Below are 20,106 nucleotides of genomic sequence, written 5' to 3'. Positions count from 1 at the left end.
ATCACAAAATAGTTCAATTGAAAGTTTTTTTATTAGGATTGTTTCTATATTGGCACTGAGACTTCTTGTTTCTCAAACATTTTCATGAATAATTCAGCAGGCGTTATAATTTCGTGTAAATGTTGACACAAATGGGACGTTACCTCATGTCGAAGCTAAAGAAAGAAAACGAATAAACAACTAATAGGCATTCGGTTGGTAGGCCCATGTTGGGTCCTAGGAAGAAACATGCATGTACAGTAAATGTGGCCTACACATAAGTCGTTTGGAGGTGAGCCTACCGGGTGCAGTGGTCGTAGCCAACTCGGTGGGACAGGCCACTGAAATGCTCAGTGAACGGCTGCCAGAAGCTCATAGTGAAGGGGTGTCTGCCGTCCGCCACGGCGAAACCTTGTTCTGAACCTTGTGCTCTCAAGTCCGACATGCGGCTTGTCCGTTATCGATACAAGTCAAGTTTTAAAAAACAGCACGAACAACATAAAAAGATCTACCCAAACCCTTTTTTTATTCTGGCTGTTGTCCGTGCGGTCAAAGATTACCCTCAGTCCGGTCCTGGAGTCGTTTAGTAAGATATCTTGTCTATAGGGGGTGGTATTTAGTTTTGCATGCAAAAAAGTAGAGGCCAGGCAACCAGAAATATCCATGATATATACCAAACCTTTCAGTGACAGCAAGTCACATTTTGTCCCATGTCCCAGATGGTTTGGCTTTCAAAGCCGTCGCGAAAAAGCAAAAAATTTACAAATCTATATACACATTTTAACTGGAAAAAGTATTTGACACCTTCATAATGTAAAATAAATATCTTGCATGTCCCTAATTTATTTCATATATTGAGACACATTAAAATACCAAAAAAAAATTACTATTCCAAAAATAGAACACATTTCTTATGACTTAATCCTTATAATCTAATAATCATAAAGACACAAGACAATCTTTTCACGGTCTGTACAAGTTCTTTATTTATTTGTAAGCACAGCTTTGTAAATGCACAAGGGAAACAACGGTGAAACCTAGAATGTTACTCACATAAATGAGGGAACGAATGGTACATATGGGTAGCGAGACAGATAAAAACAGAAATAAAATGATGGATGTCGGTGCGCTACATGCACCCCCCCTCCTCCGATGGGAACTTCACTCAATGACAGTTATCAGAGGCTCCATTTTAATGTCATATATGTAGACACATATTCGCTATGCAACGGTAGGTCACGCCCCTGCCATAATTAATGTTGTCAACAGCTCCGCCCAACCATCTCATGCCATACATTCTGCCGAGCGGTGGACCAATCCTGGAGCAGGAGGAAAGCCGGGGGTTGGTCCACCGAACAGGCCTTTCTGAAAGGACTGGACATTGTTAATTTAACCCCCCCCCCGCCCCCCACCCCCCACCCGACACACGTACTCTCTGTAGGTGTTATCTGGATAAAAAGTTAATTAAAAAAAAAATGTCTCATGCATAGCTAAGCACATTATGCCACCTATACGCTGGACTCTGCTTCTATGTGATGCCAAGAGAATGACCTCCAAGGGCCGTCATGACCGTGAGCCTTGTGCTGTGCTGGGTTGGGGGTCGTACCTTTCGGTTCATCAGCACCTTTTGAAAGAGTGAGAGTGTATATACATACATACACACACACACACGCACGCACGCACGCACAGACCACTCCAAGGTGCTGGCGCAGTTTCAGGAGAAATGTAACAGCCATGCTCATGTCCCACTTCTGGTGGTGGATTTTGGCTAAATCATTGTAGTTTTGGTGTGTATGTGTGTGTGGGTGAGTGTGAGTGTGAGTGTGTGAGTGTGTTGGTATGGGTGAGTGTGTTGGTGTGGGTGAGTGTGTTGGTGTGGGTGAGTGTGTGGGCGTGTGAGTGAGTGTGTGGGTGTGGGTGTGTGTTTGAGTGTGAGTGTGGGGGTTTGTGGGTGTGTGAGTGTGTGAGTGTGTGGGTGTGTGAGTGTGTGGGTGTGTGAGTGTGTGAGGGTGTGGGTGTGTGCGCGCAGCATGTTTCAATGGAAGATAGAGATTCGAGGCTGAATAACAACTCAAATGATGGGTGAGGGTCTGTCAGGTGTAACTTTTTTGTCTCTGCACGTGTGTCAGGTTGTGGTTCTCGTTCTCCATTCTGGTGGTGTGGCTCTGAGTTTGTGAACGGATGTGCAAGTTGTTGTTGTTGTTGTTCAGTAGGCAGAGTGCAGTCCTACATTTGGCCTGCAAGGGGGCGCCGTCTCCTCTATAGGCCCTCGGCGGAGGGCTCGCCGCCCGAGCCTGACTGAGCGCGCTTGATGTACAGATTCAACAACTTGAGCTGTGGAAGAACAGGGAGAGAAGAAAATATGTCAATGCCGAGGGCGAGAAACTGAGCGAGAATGATTTTAAAATGTGTTTGTTGCGATGTTGTCACGATATATTGTTTCAACTTCTGACTAATGTACTTATTGTAAGTCGCTTTGGATAAAAGTGTCTGCTAAATGCCCTAAATGTAAATGAAAATGAAAAAAATGCTCAGGGCTGGCCTCCAAGCTTTGAATTACTTGCAAGCTTGATCAGAACGAATATTAGAATGTTATATTTTATCCATTCAAACTAAATATAACCTAGCCTACAAACTACGGTTCGTATAATGCGTTGAAACACAATGTTTTTTTTTTAAATGAAATATGTTGTATATATTGTTTCAGAAAAAAATTAAATAGCAGCATTTGAATACTGAATTCTGAATCAAACACCAACTCATCGAAAGCATTCTACTATTCCATCTCAGCACTACAGACGCTGTTTGGGAGGTTTGAGTTGTGTGGATGTTTAAGGGGGGCTGAGGGGACTGAAGGCACCTTGCTGCTGGACAGCTGGCTGAGGTGTGGTTTCAGCTCCTCTCCGATGACAGCGTAGATTGCCACCAGGCAGAACACACACGACTTCCTTACGCTGCTCTCAGAGTTGTCGTAACCCTGTTGAGGCAGACAGAGCAGATGGTTACCAAGGAAAACCGACACAACACTTGGTGCCAGACGTCAAACCGGACCATGTCTTTATCATAGTTCAGAGCACAAATGGAATTGAAGCATGTCATTATTGCAGCAGGGAATCTCTTTATCCTTACAATGTTATTCATTAACCCTTCAGCGGATCTATTTTGCCAAATTAAAATACCCTAAATTCAGGAAGACGCAATGAAGGAGCAGGTCTGGGTCAGGTTATAGCTAGCTCAAGGATGCCCCCTAACCTGTGGATGTTGGGGATTTAACCCAGTACCTTTCAGCTGAGGGTCAAGCACCCTAGTCATCACTAATACACCATCCATACCTCTCTGGCTTGATCTGACATGGTTTCTACAACACACAATGAACTGAAGAGCGACCCCACATTCCCCTTGACAAGCGCTCCGCCTCTGTCCTTGACGACCGCTTGTGACATCACGGCTCACCAGTATCAGTCCGGGGACGATCTCGGGCAGCAGGGCGCCCAGGCCCTCGGGGGGCACCCTCTCGATCACCTTGGTCTGCATCTTGATGGCGGCCAGGTTGATGGGGTACTCGGCCGACTGGATAATAGGACACAGCACCTTGACGCACTGGTCGGGGCTGATGGACAGAGCCAGCATGGCCGCCGTCTCCTCCGCCGCCCGCACCACCTGGACAAACACACACACACACACACACACAAATAGAAAAACACACACACACACAAATAGAAACACAAACACACACACACACACACACACACACACACACACACACACACACACACACAGACGTGATTAGATTCCGTCAAGGCTCATTTCATAAAAACAGGACACTTTGGATCTCCAACTTTAGTACATGAGCTTATTTGCTGGCGTTTACATCTAGCATTTTAGCAGACACCATTACCCAAAGCGTCTCACTGATCACTCAAAGCGTTCCATCAATATCAGCACAGGACAAGCCCTCCAGAGGGATCAGAGGAGTGGGCTGAGGACAGAGGGTACCTCCTTGTGAGGGTCCTTGTGAGCCTCCAGAGCCTTCATGATGGTGAGCTCAGCGTAGTTCTTGAACCTCCAGGGCTGTTTGCTCAGGATCTCCCTCAGTACCCGCAGGGCCAGCGCACGGATCACATGCTGACATGCACACACACACACACAGGACCACGTTAGCAACACCGCGGAATTAAGAGAGCGCACATGTGTGTATGTGAGGGAGAGTAAGAGGGTGATTGAGTGAATATGGGATTGTGTGTGTGTGCGTGCATGTGAATGATAGTTTGTATGTGTACAAGTGTGTCAGCGTTAGTTATTGTGTGTGTGTGTGTGTGTGAGCATGAGTGTGACTTAGTGTGTAATATGTGTACGTGAGGGTATGAATGAGATTGTGCTTGTGTGTTAGTGTAAGAGCGTACATTTTTGTGTGTATGTGAGAGAGTGAAGGAGTGTGTGTGTGTGTGTCAGTGTGAGAGCGTCATATGTGTGTGAATGTGAGAAAGTGAAGGAGAGTGTGTGTTTGTAGGATATGTGTGTGAATGTGAGAGAGTGAAGGAGTGTGTTAGTGTGAGAGTGTGATATGTGTGTGAATGTGAGAGAGTGAAGCAGAGTGTGTGTGTGTTAGTGTGAGAGCAGGATGTCAGTGTGAATGTGAGAGAGTGAAGCAGAGTGTGTGTATGTGTTAGTATGATGTGTGTGTGAATGTGAGAGAGTGAAGGAGTGTGTTAGTGTGAGAGTGTGATATGTGTGTGAATGTGAGAGAGTGAAGCAGAGTGTGTGTGTGTGTCAGTGAGCGTCCTGGTACCTCCCGGTCTCCCAGCGTCTCCAGCAGAAGCAGCAGGATGGTCTTGAAGTGTTCGTCCCACACCTGCAGCGTGTTCTCGCGGATCAGCCTGAGCAGCTCACACAGCGCCCCCTTCCGCTCCTCCACACGCTCGTTGTGATTGGACAGCTCCTTCAGCAGCTCCGCCACCAGCTCTGATTGGTCCAAGCCGCTGCCGTCTGTTTTTAAAGGAAGAAGGAGAAGGATCGTTGGGAGGGGGAAAACGGATGAGATTACTACACAGGCAAACTGAATGTGGCAGGTATGTCCAGATGGAAATGGGTAATATTTGTAAATGTAAATATTTGTGTGCATCTGAAACGTGCTCATTTATGTTTGAGTAAATGTGCATGCATGTGTGTATGTAAATGTTTGCGTGAGCATGTTTTTTGAGAGCGAGAGAGAGGTGCGCCCGTACCATCTGCGCTCTGTTCCAAGTCGTCTATGTTGCTGTCCTTCAGGCTGTGTTTGAAGGGAGAGTCGGAGAAGTGGTCGCGGGCTCCCCGGGGGCTGGAGAGCTGGGGCGTGTTGAGGAGGGACGTCTTGTTGTCCAGCACCGTGCGGCCGCCATCCACCGTGTCCCCCGCCCGGCCCTCTGGTCCGCTGCCGCCCTGCTGGCCAGAGACACACTTTGAGTTCCCTCCAGGGAGTTGTTCTTGTCCACAGCTCTGCAGGCAGGGTTAACCTTTGCGGGCATGTAGGGTATGAACCCCCGATGTGTCTCTGCTGCGTGTGGAGAGCTGGAGCTCTGTTGTGGATCAATCGCGGGGGGGGCTTCATACTAACAGCGGGGGCCGGGAGGGTCAACCTCTGCTGGCATAGGCACAGACCCTCTTCACATTATAAACTGGTGGGGAAATATCTGCTGGACCGTCTTTACTCTTCAGCTATTTGGAATTTATTCAAAGCAACATTCAGTGAATTCTGATACTCATCATCAAGGAACAGGTAGGGGATAAGGCATCTTGGTCAAGGATGTGCCTATAGCCAGACTGCAGCCATGAGGGATCGATCCCAGTACCTTTTGTGTAGGAGTCCAAACCCCAGCCACTCTAATCTCCTGCTCTCAAGTCCGGTCTGGTGGCCGGACCCACGTTCTGTCCTCCCTGCTCTGCCGACGCCCCTCGAAGGGCTGTTCCTCCAACGCAGGCTCAGAACAACATGTGCATCATCCACAGCGATATTACAACGCCACTTCCAGTGCAAAGGGCTTCAAGAGGGAAAGCGTCCATCTCAACGGGGATGGACCCCCCCCCCCCCCCGCAGGACGCGGTGTGGTTTCCCGCCGAGGCCCTGACTCAAAGCTTATTTACCCGCCGCTCAGCAGATCCAGTTCCCCTACTCGTCCAGAGTCAGGAGGGACCCCAAGCCGCGTCAGACGGACACCCGCCACGGGGTCGCCTGAGCCACCCGGGATATAGCTGCATCTGAACCGGTTAAAGAGGCCGTCTGCTGTTGGCAGGCAGGGGGCGTCAGGTGGTCCCGGAGCGGCAGGCGGATGGCATGCCGGCTGGTTATGTTTCAGATAAACCCGTGACAGAGTGTGTGAATGTCAACAGGGGGTCAACACCGCCCGCACTGGGACATATGTGTTGCCCGGACGGGGATGGGGATAGGGTTAGCCGCAAGGTTCTTCCGTTACATAAGAATCATCCGGGTGACATTGGAGATTATAAAGCGTTAACTCGAAAACATATTCCGGTACCACCACTCGAGTTACGCTCCAAATCGTGCCCACTGGCCGTGCTCATGGCCTGAATGTATGCCTTTGTATCCCTTTTCTCCAACAAGCTAAACCACTGAGAGCTTGAGTTACACTTAATCCCTGCTTATGCTTGTAGCTGCTTCAAAGTGGAAGCTCCCCCGGAGGGGGGGGGGGGGAGACCATACTGGTCCACTTTTTATTGATGCCAACGGTGAGTGATTGATTGTCCAAACCTCTCTAATTTGACATAAATATTACTGTGCGCTTGAGTTTCTGAATACGAACTAGCACACCATGGACCAGTTTGCAACCTATCAACGGTTGCGTTCAGGACCCGAGCTCCCGGTGTGTGAACACCGGGGACTCCTTGGCACCAGGGGCTCCGCCCACCTCCTCCCCCTCGCGCCGCCGGGCGGGCTCGTTCATGTCCTCCTGGCTGCGCACGCTGAAGTTCTGGATGGCATCGGTCACCCCCTTCAGAGAGCTGTAGATGTCCTCCGAGTTCATGTTCTCTGTGTCGTAGTCGAACGCACTGCGCAAAGAGACACATGGCTATTAGTTTTCCTTTTACTATTGAATAAGTGAATTCATGAGGAGTTTATTTAAAAGCCACAAACAGTCGATGCGAAAATGTGTTCTGAAAACCTCCTCAATTTCCCCCATTGATTTATTTACGGTTTATTTGATAGTGAGAGATACAGTGTACATAGACAAACTGACTCCGCTTCGGATGCAAGTATCAAAGTGTTTATAGCAGTTGCAACAGCCGGTGTGTGTGTGTGTGTGTGTGTGTGTGTGTGTGTGTGTGTGTTACCTGGGCGACGGCGTGTTCTGATGGGAGGTGTTGGTGGGGGAGGTGAGCGGGCTAGTCCAGCTGGCCGGCGAGCGGGGGGTGTGGCGTGTCAGGGGGCTGCCCATGGTGGCCTGAGAAAACGGGTCAGGCGGTCAGGTGACGTACACAAGCACACAGGGCGAGGGGGTGTGGGAGAGGAGAGAGGGTGTCTGGTAGAAGAGGGTGCTTCTCTGGGTATGTTTGTAGGAGAAGAATGCGTGTGTGTCAGTCAGTACGTTTACATGCACAGCTTAATCCGATTAAAGCCATAGTTCGACTATGCTCGTCAATTGGACAACTGCAATTGTCCGAGTATACATGGCTGTGAAAAAATCGATTCATTGGCCGAAGCATGTCATGCCCCGGTACGATAGGTGGTGCTGTACCCATTTAAACTAGTGGTAGTAGAGCCACCGGCTGACCTCTTTACGTCACCAGACCTCTCGGTCGTATGCGGACTCCTCCGGCAGCGGAGCAGCGGGAGGAGTCCGCATACGACCGAGAGATCGGAACAATGGAGCGTAGGAGAAATGACATGGACCCCAAGTGAACTGACAGCTGTCCCGCATACGGGAACAATCCCTTTCTCGTCCATGTAGCGCTTCAATCTTGACCTCAGAGTCAAAGCCAAAGTTCCTTTCCCCCAATTCCTTCTCCACCATGGCCGAGATAACCCCCACTACGAGTCTTTACTTGTTGTGGAAGTACCAGAGAGTCTGAAAAACCGACGCGGTCTTTAAGATTCATAATATTATAGAATATCCCCGTCAGTTCGGCGGTGGCGCAATGAATGAATAAAGATCGAAACACGCCGGAAGATTATTTTCATTTTTTGACAGATGTGCCCGAAGTAACTACTTTACAACCTTGTTGATGACCAACGTTTAGGAAAACATGTACTTTTAATTCAGCCTTGGGTGAAACCGAAGCGTAGTGTGTACTGAATGCATGTTGATACACTCCTTATAGGAGGTAACTACATTGGCATGACACCGGCTCCCTCCATCTTCTGCGAAATAAATCGCAGTTTCTCATTTTCCGACGGCGACCACCAAAAACATAAAAATAAATAATGAACTATTTATATTTATAAAAAAATAACAATTATTTATGTCTATGGCGACAACACGACTACCGTCTCCTACATCTGGCTCACGGCCGCAATATCTTGAATATGCTCAGAAGGCAAACTCTGATATGCGATACGATGCTGGCATACATGCAGTTACAAAGCCGACTATGAAGGACTTATCTAGGTGTTCTTATCCGATTTCGCTTGTCCGTTCATGTGCCGATTTTTGTGCGAAGTAGATCGGTTAAAGGTGTTTTCTTGCATTTTACAAGTCCTGTTGAGGTCTTATCGTTTATTTACCCGAGTATGACTCTGCATTTATACGTGCTGACTTTGTATCTCCAAGAAAAGTGTGCATGCGTGGGTCAGTTTGTATCTACGAGAGAAGTGTCAGTGTGTATCTCCAAGGGAAGTCAGTGTGTGTTGAGCTCTGGGAGGTGTGTGCGTGTGTGTTGTGTCTCTTTGAGCAGTGTGTGTGGTACCTGGGCAGCGTTCCCGGTGTTCCTCAGGTGGTTCTGCAGCAGCTTGGTGGCTCCGTCCTGGAAGGTCTTGGGCAGCGCAGCCAGCAGCATGGTGAACTCTGGGGTGTTGAGCTGGAATAGGGAGATCAGCACCGCCTGGGCCGCCTGCCACACACACACACACACACACACACACACACACACACACACACACACACACACACACACACACACACACACACACACACACACCATCAGCTTTTCCTCTCTGGAAAAGCGCAATATAAATAAAATGCATTAATATGATGATGATGATGATGATGATGATGGGTACCTTCCGGACTTCGGAACTCTTGGGCTCCGTGGTCCAGGTGATGATGCGGGAAACGGCCAGGCGTGTCTCGCTGAGGTTCACAAAGTCCGGCGCCTCCATCTGCAGGGTCAGCGTCTCAATGTACTTCAGGATGGCCACCTTCACCTGCACGCACACACACACACACACACACACACACACACCCCCACACACACACACACACACACACACACACACACACACAGTTAAAGCTGAGGTATGTTAACGGCTCATTAAGAAACGTAAAGTAAAGAAATACACATGACATCTCTAAACCAATCAGCATTCCCAGGTGACGAACGGGAGGATGGGGACGTCTGTGGCGGTGAAGCTGGCAAATGAAATGACCGGGTGGAAGGAAGCGATGCACTCCTGCTAGGGAAAATCATAGTGGTGAGTGAGGGGCAGAGGGGAAAGGTCAAAGGTCACACGGGGAGAACATGCTTTTAAAGCAGTAAGCAATGCGAGAAACACAGATGGTTCAAAGGAAATTTGGTGAATGTTGCGTGACAGACGTCAAAAAGTGCGTTCTCTTCCGTCTCTCTCTCTCTTGCCCTTTCTTTTTTTTCGCCAAAAAAAAGGTCAGAAAGTAATGATAATACGGTCCTGAGCCCGGTGCGCCACTCAATCGCTCCCCCCTGGAGCGCACTGACCTGGGAGGACTGGTTCCAGGCTGCGGCCTGCTCGTCTAGAGAGCAGGCGTGGCGGCGCACTCTGGGGGGGAACAATTTAACCCCGGCCCGGGCCCTGCCTCGCCCGCAACACGAGCTCCGGCCAGGCTTCAGAGAGAGAGAGCAGAGGACCGCGTCAATCACCTGACGGAGGGGGAGGGGTGGTGCTGGTGAGGGGGGGCGGAGCAGCGGGGGTGGTGTGAGCGAGCAAGAAGGAGAACTAAAGGTGAGCAAGACGGAGACAGAGAGAGAGAGAGAGAGAGAGAGAGAGAGAGAGAGAGAGAGAGAGAGAGAGAGACAGAGACAGAGAGAGACAGAGAGAGAGAGAGAGACAGAGAGAGAGAGAGACAGAGAGAGAGAGAGAGAGAGAGACAGAGAGACAGAGAGAGAGACAGAGAGACAGAGAGAGACAGAGAGAGACAGAGAGAGAGAGAGAGACAGAGAGACAGAGACAGAGACAGAGACAGAGAGAGAGAGAGAGAGAGAGAGAGAGAGAGAGAGAGAGAGACACAGAGAGAGAGACAGAGAGAGAGAGAGAGAGAGAGACAGAGAGAGAGAGAGAGAGACAGAGAGAGAGAGAGAGAGAGAGAGAGAGAGAGAGAGAGAGAGAGTCACAGAGGGAACCAGGCAGCACCAGGGCTCAGGAAGGGATAAACCTAACTGGAGGAGGGAGAGGTGGGATTCGACTATGAGGTTGGGGCGGGGGGATGGGTTGCGCACGGCTAACAGGAAGTGAGGAGCTCTGGGGTTGGTGGGCAGAGGAGCGGAGGTGGTGGAGGAGGGCGATGTGTTGAGTGAGGTGGGGGGACGGAGGGAGAGGAGGGAGGTTGTCTTATAGCAAGGAAGGATGGAGGGGAGGGGAGGGGAGGGGGGGCGTCGTAGGAGAGCTTTGCGGCGCGGGGCTCAGCCTCAGCAGGACAAAGCCAAAAGTAAAGCTTATTGGTCATTTCATTCACCAACTAATCACAGCCTGGGGTTTTGAGGCGTGTAGAATGGGCAGTGGGGAGGTCATAAAAAGTGCATTAGTTACCGTGGTTACCAGGTTCCAGTCACCGATCAGGCCCGACCCCCCCCCCCCCCTTCTTCCTTCCCCTCTCAAAAGCCTTTGTTTTATACATGCGCTCATACGAACATACAAGCAGGTCAAGGTGTTCCATCTCATCCACACAGTGGGCAGGACGGGGGTCAGGGGTCGTACCTTCAGGTTAGGGGTCTGGGTCTGGTCCACAGTGAACCTCATGAGGATGGTGAACTGCAGGTCGTTGGGGAAAGACTCGCTGCAGAGGGGGGACGACAAACACATTAATCCACTTAGCGGACCTTGATGACGGCTGCGATGCCCTGTAATCACTACTAGCATTCAGCTGATCGGACCATTTACCACTGGGTCATTAGGGAGAGGTGGCGACTTTTAAACCCATGTCACGTCTGTTATGGCTCCAGTTGCATTGAAAAATGCGCCTGCTACTTGACTTAATGGTGGAGAGATAAGAGTGTCTGTCTGTCTGTCTGCTGCTGTGTGTGTGTCTGCACACTTTGAAACTTCAAAGTGTGCGCTCCAGGATGCCCGCTGGACGGCGAATCCTAGTTGAAGGAACGCTATGGGGGCTGGGGTGTCTCGGGACTCACCGCGTGACGTCCAGGGCCCGCTGGACCTTGGCCTGGACCGAGCCCAGCAGGTCGGCGCCCATCTTCTTCAGCAGCTGGGTGAGCAGGACAAAGAGCCAGTCCTGCAGGTCCTCCTTGTGGACCAGGATGAAGTCCACCAGGGTCTCCAGGAACATGCTGAACACCTGCAGAGAGACAGGGTGTGCGGACAGCAAGGTGTTACACACACAAAACAAACGCACACATATATAGAGGTGTCTACGTGTCATTTGTGGTATTTCTTCATATTTAGTTCTACAATTGTACCGTTCATATATGTACACGTTGGTATACACACACAGACCCAGGCATGCAAATGCAGCAGATACTGTACAATCACTTTCAGGGGATGGTAGAAACAATAGAAGTGAAGGTGGTGTGAGTGCTGAACCACATTAGTCATCATCACCCTTTTGACCTCGTCCTAAACCTATTCATGCTCCGTCACCAGCTCTCCAACTAACCAACTAATTAAGAGCCAAGCGGGGCTTTTCACACCCGGGATCAATCGCAAATAAATAGGCCAGTGTCACTTTTCCACTGGCACGGAGGCCAGCACCAGACTGCACCGTGAGCAACTGGGAGGGGTCACTGGGAATGGTTACTGGGCCATCAAACAGCATTGTTTGGCTCTTCTCTACAGTTTTATTGGATTTTTTATAAGAAAATCTTCAAACCTAATTCATCAATCCTTAATATTCATTGAAAATCATTTCACACAATTACAACTACCCCAAACATGTACATATATCAACCAAAATGCACAATTATTAGATAACAATTTTGGTGTGTGAATGTCAGGAGAGAAGATATGTTTTTGTGGGCTGGGGCGATTAGGTTTTAACGGGAGGGAATTCAACGCTGGTTTGACGCACCTCCTCCAAATGTCATCCACCTTATCCTGTTCCCCACAGTATTTTAATAAACATACTTCTAACGGCCCTTTCTTTAGCTTGAGCCTTCTCCCTCCTCACTGGCTGGAGTTTGTCTGTTAAAGGGACACTCCACCACGCCCCACAAAGGCTATTGTCCCCCGCTGCTACAGTTGTGACACGGGCAATAGTGAAAAAGCAACCCTGGCTCTGTGCATAATCAAAAATATTCCACATGCTGATCGGTCGGATTAGTAGGTAATATGTCCTGGTGATAACACACAAATTAGTCGTCCAATCAGATTATTGATGCAGAAAGTAAACAACCGACTGTCCACACTTACTCTCTACAGAGAGTTCCAGAAGATGGTCGCATGACAGGAGGGAGAGAGAAGACAAATTCAGTCAAATAACAAAACCATGAATGAACAGTATCGGCAAAATAAAAAAAATGATCACATTACATGACAAACACTTTATATACGGTCAAGTCACGGTCCAAAACTATCCTGCTCAAGACGTTTTGAGTGTTCAAACCTTCAGAAGAAACACGGGTGGCTCTGGAGAGCCGTGACATGGAAGTAAAGGTGGTGAGTGAGGGATGAGAGGAGGAGTGTTGAAGAACAGGGGGTAAAATAAAGAGGAGGAGGAGGAGAGGGGAGGAGCCATGATGAGATGTACCTTGAAGGAAGCAGAGCTTATACCGGATTCTGCCGTGCCGTACGTTCTGCCGGAGTCTCGCTGCAATTCACCAAATCCTCATGTCAACCGAGGCGGGAAACGAGGAGGAAAGGGGAGGGGGGGGGGGGCGTCCTCATACACTCGAGTGTGTGTGTGTGTGTGTGTGTGTGTGTGTGTGTGTGTGTGTGTGTGTGTGTGTGTGTGTGTGTGTATGTGTGTTCGGGGACAGGAAGAGAAAAGTTGTGTGTAGGGGGTGGGGGGCGTAGCAGAGTGGGACTGATCCTCAGTGGGCCCTTACCCCCATTGAAAAAGGCGGAGTTAGAGAAGGATGAACCGCAGCCGGTTAGTGAGGAAGCTGCAGCCAGAACGACCGACATCACTACATGACACCAGGGGAGGAGAGTCCAGGTCCACAAAGTAAAAGTCCCCACCCTGGTATCCCCCCACAACCCAGTGTATACTAGTGAGGGAAATCAGCAGAAAACCAGGAGGGAACTTTTACTTTGTGAACCTGCAATCCCCCCACCGCAGCCTATATGGCTTTGTGCATGCGTGAGTGTTTATATCACAGTGTTGGTAGTCAGTGTCAGTCAGTGTGTCTGTGTGTGTGTGTGTGCGTGTGTGTGGCGCATCTTGAGGCTGACGTGACGTGAGGGGAGACAAGGGGGGGAGTTGGTTGGTGGGGGTAGTGAGGTTGGTGGGGTCAGGGGTCATCCACCCGGACGGCACACAGAGGGTGAGGAGGTTGCACGCAAACTCAGGCCTGGCATGCCGTTAAGAGACTAGTCTGATGCACACTCGCCATGCCAGTGTGTGTATGGGGGCACACGTGTGTGTTGCTGTGAAATTGGATATCCTATCAATTTGAGGCTGATTTAGAAATGTTTATCCCGAATGTGAATGTGCTGTTGGATACACATATATGAATATATTTTAAATGGCATGATTTGACCTAGGTGTGTGCATGTGGCAGATATACAGCCCGTTTCCTTCTCTCTTTATTTGGTTTACTCTTGGCAGAATCCGGTACAATGGAGGGGTGGTGGGATAAACAAAATCAAATCAAAATGGATGAAAAATAAACATGAATTCATGATTGTGAAGGGCTCTGTGTACCTTGTGGCCATTCCTGGCCAAACCAGTGAGAACAAAGTACACACAGACTGGAATGGGTACAAATGTGGGTCTGTGTGTGTGTGCATGTGTGTGCGTGTGTGTGGGTGTGTGCGTGAGAGTGAGTGAGCTACTACTTGCGTTCCATGCAGCCATACCTTACTATGTGGGTCTGCAAACATTCTGGTGAAGATTTCACACAACCTTTTCAGCTCCACTCGACTGGGATACGGGAGAGAACGAGGCTTCTGTTAGCATGGGGGAAACCCCAAACCTAAAACATGAACCATTTTCATAGGCCGACGGGGTCTTGTCCTGCTCTGTGATTGGCTGACCTGAGAGTGCGCTGGTTCTTGAGCAGCGCTTGCAGACCCAGAAGTCCCTCCTTCCTCTCGGACCAGTTGGCACTGGCACAGCGATTCAGCACCTAGTCACACACACGCATGCACATTGAGCAAGTGTAGTGCTGTTTGTGATTCTTAATAACAATACCTTCGTCCATCTTAATATACAGATTGTGTATTGTATACTGACAGCCGTCCTCCACTAATGATAGTCACACGTCCCACTGATGAAACTGACCATCTTTCGAATTAAATCTGACATGAGCCACACACACACACTGACAATGTAAAGTGCATTGGGTATCGTGAAAAGTGCAAAATAAACACAATTCATTATTTTACTATTATCATTACATACAATGCTTCACACAGCAGCCACAGAGCGTTGAAGGCGTGCATGTATGCATATATGTACAAGTGAGTTTGTTTGTGTTCAAATGTATACAAGATTGTGTGTGGGGCGGGACTTACTGTGTGTGTGTGTGTGTGTGTGTGTGTGTGTGTGTGTGTGTGTGTGTGTGTGTGTGTGTGTGTGTGTGTGTGTGTGTGTGTGTGTGTGTGTGTGTGTGTGTGTGTGTGTGTGTGTGTGTGTGTGTGTGTGTGTGTGTGTGTGTGTGTGTGCCCACCTCGGCCACGTCCTCTGTCTGCCTCATGTAGGTGGGGATGGCCCCCCCGTTGCGGGAGCTGTAGGAGCGCTCCGAGCAGGCGCTGGAGGCGTCGCTGTTGGCGTCGTCATCAGAGTACATGCTGTAGTTCTCATAGCGCCGCCGCGCAGGCTTCTTCTGCAGGAGGGGGGAGGTTAACAGAGAGATACACAAAGGGGGGGGGGAGAAGGAACAGACACACAGACAGACAGACAGACAGACAGACAGATACATAGATCGGGAAGGGGGGAGAGGAAGAGATGAACATACAGCGAGGGAGATATACAAAGAGAAAAACAGGAGGGGGGGAGAGAAACAGACACACAGAAAGACAAACAGACACACACAGACAGACAGATCGGGAGGGGGGAGAGGGAGAAGGAAAGAAAGCGAGAGACACCGACGCAGACAAAGAGAGAGAGAGAGAGTGAGAGGACACGGGGTGAGTTGACTCAATCACAGAGCCTCACTTCAGCATTCAAAAGCACATCTTCCACACAGAGCAGCCAAAAGTCATTAGGAATATCACAGCTCTAAACACGCACCCACACTCGGGCATGCACACACATTAGTTATGTATGAGGAGGAGGAGGGAGAAGAGGCTGACCTTAGAGCGCATGTCTCCCAACAGCTGAGAGCATTGAAGCACAAGGAGGTAAAACCAGGGGTTAGACAGAGGAGACACCAAACGCCACTGTGGTGCACACACGCATTCCCACACACATGCATGCAAGATTACGTGCACTCGCTCACACACACTCTCATGGAGGTAAGAACTTCCCACAGTGTCAATGTTAAAATTGTCTTTGTGTGCATCAGGTTTTAGACAATGTGTGTACAGTGCATGTGTGTGTGTCGGTGGGGGGTCGTACCAGGGCGTCTGCGACCGCCTCCTCGATGTCGGAGCCCTGGTTCAGGACCCTCATGGCGCTGACCGAAGACGACAAGCGACTGGACTGGCTAATGCTGTACCCTGACGACCCTGGAGACGGACAAGGAGACACATGAATACAGAGACAGAGGTAGAGAGAGAGAGGAAGAGGTAGAGCAAGAGAGGGAGAGAGAGAGGAAGAGGGAGAGCAAGACAGAGAGAGGAAGAGGTAGAGAGAGAGAGGAAGAGGTAGAGAGAGAGAGAGGAAGAGGTAGAGCAAGACAGAGAGAGAGAGAGAGAGGAAGAGGTAGAGCAAGACAGAGAGAGAGAGAGAGGAAGAGGTAGAGCAAGACAGAGAGAGAGAGAGAGAGGAAGAGGTAGAGCAAGACAGAGAGAGAGAGGAAGAGGTAGAGAGAGAGGAAGAGGTAGAGCGAGAGAGAGAGAGAGAAAGAGAGGAAGAGGTAGAGCAAGAGAGAGAGGAAGAGGTAGAGCAAGAGAGAGAGGAAGAGGTAGAGACAGAGAGACAGACAGAGAGACAGACAGAGAGAGCCCCCCCCCCCCTGTAGGTCGTTAAGCAGGACCCCCAGGCAGCCCGGGTGCCGTTTGGGGGAGGAAGCATGGTTTAAAACAGGCCATCGGAACACGCATGGATGTAAGCCCCGCACTGGGGTGATGGGGTTAAAAAGAAGAAAAACAGACGATTACTGGTGGAGGAAGTGGTGGAATGGTCGTCATGGCAACTGAAAAGAGGCAGAGACATGCGGCTCTGCGAAAAAGCGTTGACGTTCCTTCGAAGAATGCAATGGACGTAAAGAGTTCCAACGAAAAACAAAATAATATAAATAACAAAATCCAAATAACAGGCAGGCAGAAAAATAAAGAGAAAAAAACTCAGATATTTCGGAACTTTAGAACGGAAAGGGAATTAAGGCAGAGAAGAAGAGCAGGTGGTGGGTGGGTCACGAAGAAGCTGTTGTACTCATCCTTCACCTGCAGCCCCAAAAGTATCAGGTGTGTGGAGAGCCCCTGTGGAGCGAGAATAGCTCCGCGCTGCTGCAACACACACACAAACGTATGTGCACACATGTCCACATGGTTTTCCAACCATCACACACACACACACACACACACGCACAGATCGTGGATAGAGAAACAAAAGCAAACCCCAAAACTGTTACAACAGAGTGTGAAGCAGGAGGGAAGAGAGAGTAGATGTCCATGCAGAATCACACCTGTGTTTCAGAGAGTTCCCTTCTGAACAGACTCGGCTCAGCTCACAGTTGGATCAACTCTGTTGAACCGGCTTCAAGCCTCTTGAGAGAAACTAACAGCTATCTGATAAAGAGGTGGACATAATCTCTCGGAAAAACAAATACGTGGCCAACTGCAAAGGAAGCGGGGGCTAATCCTCCCGGCGTGTTTCATCACAGAGAGCCTCATGGTGACATGGATCACAGCCATCGCCTACTTTGCTTTTTTCCTTCTTCATGCATTGTTTCATTGAGGTGCTTTAGTAGGTGGCCCCCAGCACCCCCCTGCCCCCCCCCCTCGGTGCGGGCTACTCACCCAGGGGTGTGAAGGAGCGAATGGGGCTGGTGTCACGGCTGCTCTCCCTGCTGGCCTCCCGGCTGCAGCCCTGACTCATACTGGGCCGGGGGATACGACTGCCTCGAGCTAAAGGCACCCCCGTGCGCCGGGAGGGGGTGGTGTGTGGTGGTGGTGGTGTTGGGGTGGGGGGGTCGTTACAGCAAGGGTTGGGTGGTGGTGGGGGAGGGGGGTAAGGGTGGAGGAAGGACAAGAGACGACAGAGGAACAGATAGGAGGGAGAGAGGTAGAGGGGAGGGGGGTGGGTCCATAAACAACAAAGAGAGAGAGGGAGAATAGAGGCCAGAGTGACAAAGTGACAGGAGATCAGCTGACAGAGACTTTGAGCCCGAACCAGCTGGGGCGCGTCCCAATAGTTCATACCACTCTCCTCCTCGGGAGATGGGGTTGAACCACTGAGACCCGCCCCAACACGGAGCTCGTGACTTCTGGACTCGGAAATATACATGAACAATACATATATATAAACAACGGTTCAATATTGACACGCACAAACACACACACACACCTTTGCTACACATCGCTCTATTGCGCTCACTCTCATGCAAACATGACATGCAGAATGAAAGAGGAAGTGATTGAAGATGAGCAGTATAGATCACAGGGAGAGTAGATGGGAGGAGGGTGAGGGCAGGGAATGGGGGAGTCGTGGGAGGAAGGGGGGGGGGGGGAGTTGATTCGTACTTTGACCATATCACAACACAATTAATCTGATTGTTGTACAGCTGTACAAATACCAAGCCAATCGAGATTAATCGCAGCCTATCCTTTCCCTTGTCAAGGAGGTAGCCGACAGCTGATTGGTTAGCTCAGACGGAGGAGGTTCTCTTGACATGCAAACGTACATAATAAAAGTATGCAGGAGCCAAGGATCACCATGGGAACCATAATCACCATCACAACAATAGGCAGGAGGTCAGAGCGACAAGCTGAGAGCAGAAGGAGAGGATTCTGGGAATTGGCGGGAACAGGACTGGCGAGGGAGGTGGTCGAGGGAAGGACGGACGGACGGACGGACGGAGAGGTGGAGGAGTGGTGACGGATGATTGGCAGAGAGTAAAGGGGATGGAGGCCGGGGGTCTTACCTCCTCTGCTGGCTCCGTTGTAGATGGAACTAATGCTGGAGGGAGCTAGAGGACAGTGGGATCGGGTGGGGTGGGGGGGGGTGTAGAAGAGAGAGAGAATAGCAACGAGGACAGGAGGGGGGGGGGGGGGGGAGTGTAGAAGAGAGAGAGAATAGCAACGAGGACAGGAGGGGGGGGGGGGGGGGAGTGTAGAAGAGAGAGAGAATAGCAACGAGGACAGGAGGGGGGGGGGGGGGGGGAGTGTAGAAGAGAGAGAGAATAGCAACGAGGACAGGAGGGGGGGGGGGGGGTGGATGGAGAGAGGTGAGGTCCTGGGGTATAGTCTTGTGTTTTGGTGTTTTTGTAGGGTGTGCGTGTATGAGAGCCTTTCGTCGGTCTAGAGGCTCATGGCACTTTAAAACAATTTGTACAACGAGGGCATCCATTTAACATGACCAACACACATAAATTGGGTCATAACAACATATCTATCACCTCTGTCAGCAATCTCCCGCGACCCCACATGTATATCAGGCGACCGCAAGGTTGGGAACCACTGGGTAAGAGCAATATGCAACCATAGCGTGTCGATCACACTCAACAGATGTAAAACACCAGCAGGACCCAAAAGTCTGTTCAAGACTGAAATAGGAGATAAGGAAAACAAAAAATCGACATAGTATGTGCTGAATGCTACAAAACCTCCTTGCAATGGCTTACATACATCGGTATTTCTACGACTTGAAGAGAGACAATATTCCTTACGGGGATCGGGGGGGGGGGGGGGGGGGGGGGAGTTTAGAATCAGAATGATATGTTTCTTTAAAAGCAAAGACAAAATAACAAACAGTAAGAGTCCAGGTGTGGATGTGTCCTTACCAACAGACAGGCGGGTGGGGGAGGAGTCCCTGGAACAGCCTTGGCTCCGGGGGATGCGGCTGCGTCTGTGTCCGGGAGCCGTGGCCCCGCCGGTCCCGGCCAGGACCCTCTGGGCCCCAGAGCTCATGGTGCTGAGGGCCGTAGTGGTCAGCACGCGGCCGGGGGATCCGCTGCGACTGCCGGCTGCACTCACAGGAAGAAGGAAAGGAAGGAAAACGGAGAGAAAGGACGAGAGGGAGAGAGAGAGGCAGACTAAGAGTCACTACAGGGCCTTGGATGAATTGAAGAGTTTCACAGTTCTGAACTGTAACGCTATTGGCTGAAGCAGTTGATACATCCTTAAAGAGCCGGTGAACCCAGTGTTTCAGCTGGAATATAGCTGAAAAAAATAGAGAATTTTAGGGTGAGGGGGGCGTGTTATACCTATGGTTACGACCCGCGTCAAAAGCCGTTGTGTATTAGCGTTATAATGAGCAATGTTGAATAAATCACTGCTGAGACGGAGCT

General features: G+C 50.1%; 1 protein-coding gene across 1 annotated transcript in view; it reads right to left on the bottom strand.

Annotated features, from left to right (window-relative positions):
• Window positions 1-1,403: 1,403 nt before the first annotated feature.
• clasp2 (cytoplasmic linker associated protein 2) overlaps window positions 1,404-20,106 on the bottom strand; it is a 65,116-nt gene continuing 46,413 nt past the window's right edge. Inside the window, 23 exon segments of the mRNA XM_079749254.1 lie at window positions 1,404-2,261; window positions 2,263-2,313; window positions 2,840-2,956; window positions 3,433-3,639; window positions 3,976-4,104; window positions 4,769-4,965; window positions 5,205-5,400; window positions 6,882-7,023; window positions 7,306-7,415; window positions 8,878-9,021; window positions 9,191-9,334; window positions 11,078-11,156; window positions 11,509-11,672; window positions 13,080-13,139; window positions 14,351-14,414; window positions 14,528-14,619; window positions 15,163-15,318; window positions 15,788-15,811; window positions 16,053-16,162; window positions 17,042-17,104; window positions 17,618-17,725; window positions 18,742-18,786; window positions 19,600-19,782. Coding sequence (XP_079605380.1) covers window positions 2,073-2,261; window positions 2,263-2,313; window positions 2,840-2,956; window positions 3,433-3,639; window positions 3,976-4,104; window positions 4,769-4,965; window positions 5,205-5,400; window positions 6,882-7,023; window positions 7,306-7,415; window positions 8,878-9,021; window positions 9,191-9,334; window positions 11,078-11,156; window positions 11,509-11,672; window positions 13,080-13,139; window positions 14,351-14,414; window positions 14,528-14,619; window positions 15,163-15,318; window positions 15,788-15,811; window positions 16,053-16,162; window positions 17,042-17,104; window positions 17,618-17,725; window positions 18,742-18,786; window positions 19,600-19,782 — 2,774 coding nt within the window. The 3' untranslated portion in view covers window positions 1,404-2,072.

This window comes from Pollachius pollachius (genome assembly GCF_949987615.1).
Source record: "Pollachius pollachius genome assembly, chromosome: 13".
NCBI lineage: Eukaryota > Metazoa > Chordata > Actinopteri > Gadiformes > Gadidae > Pollachius > Pollachius pollachius.
This window is presented reverse-complemented; position numbering and strand designations above follow the sequence as displayed.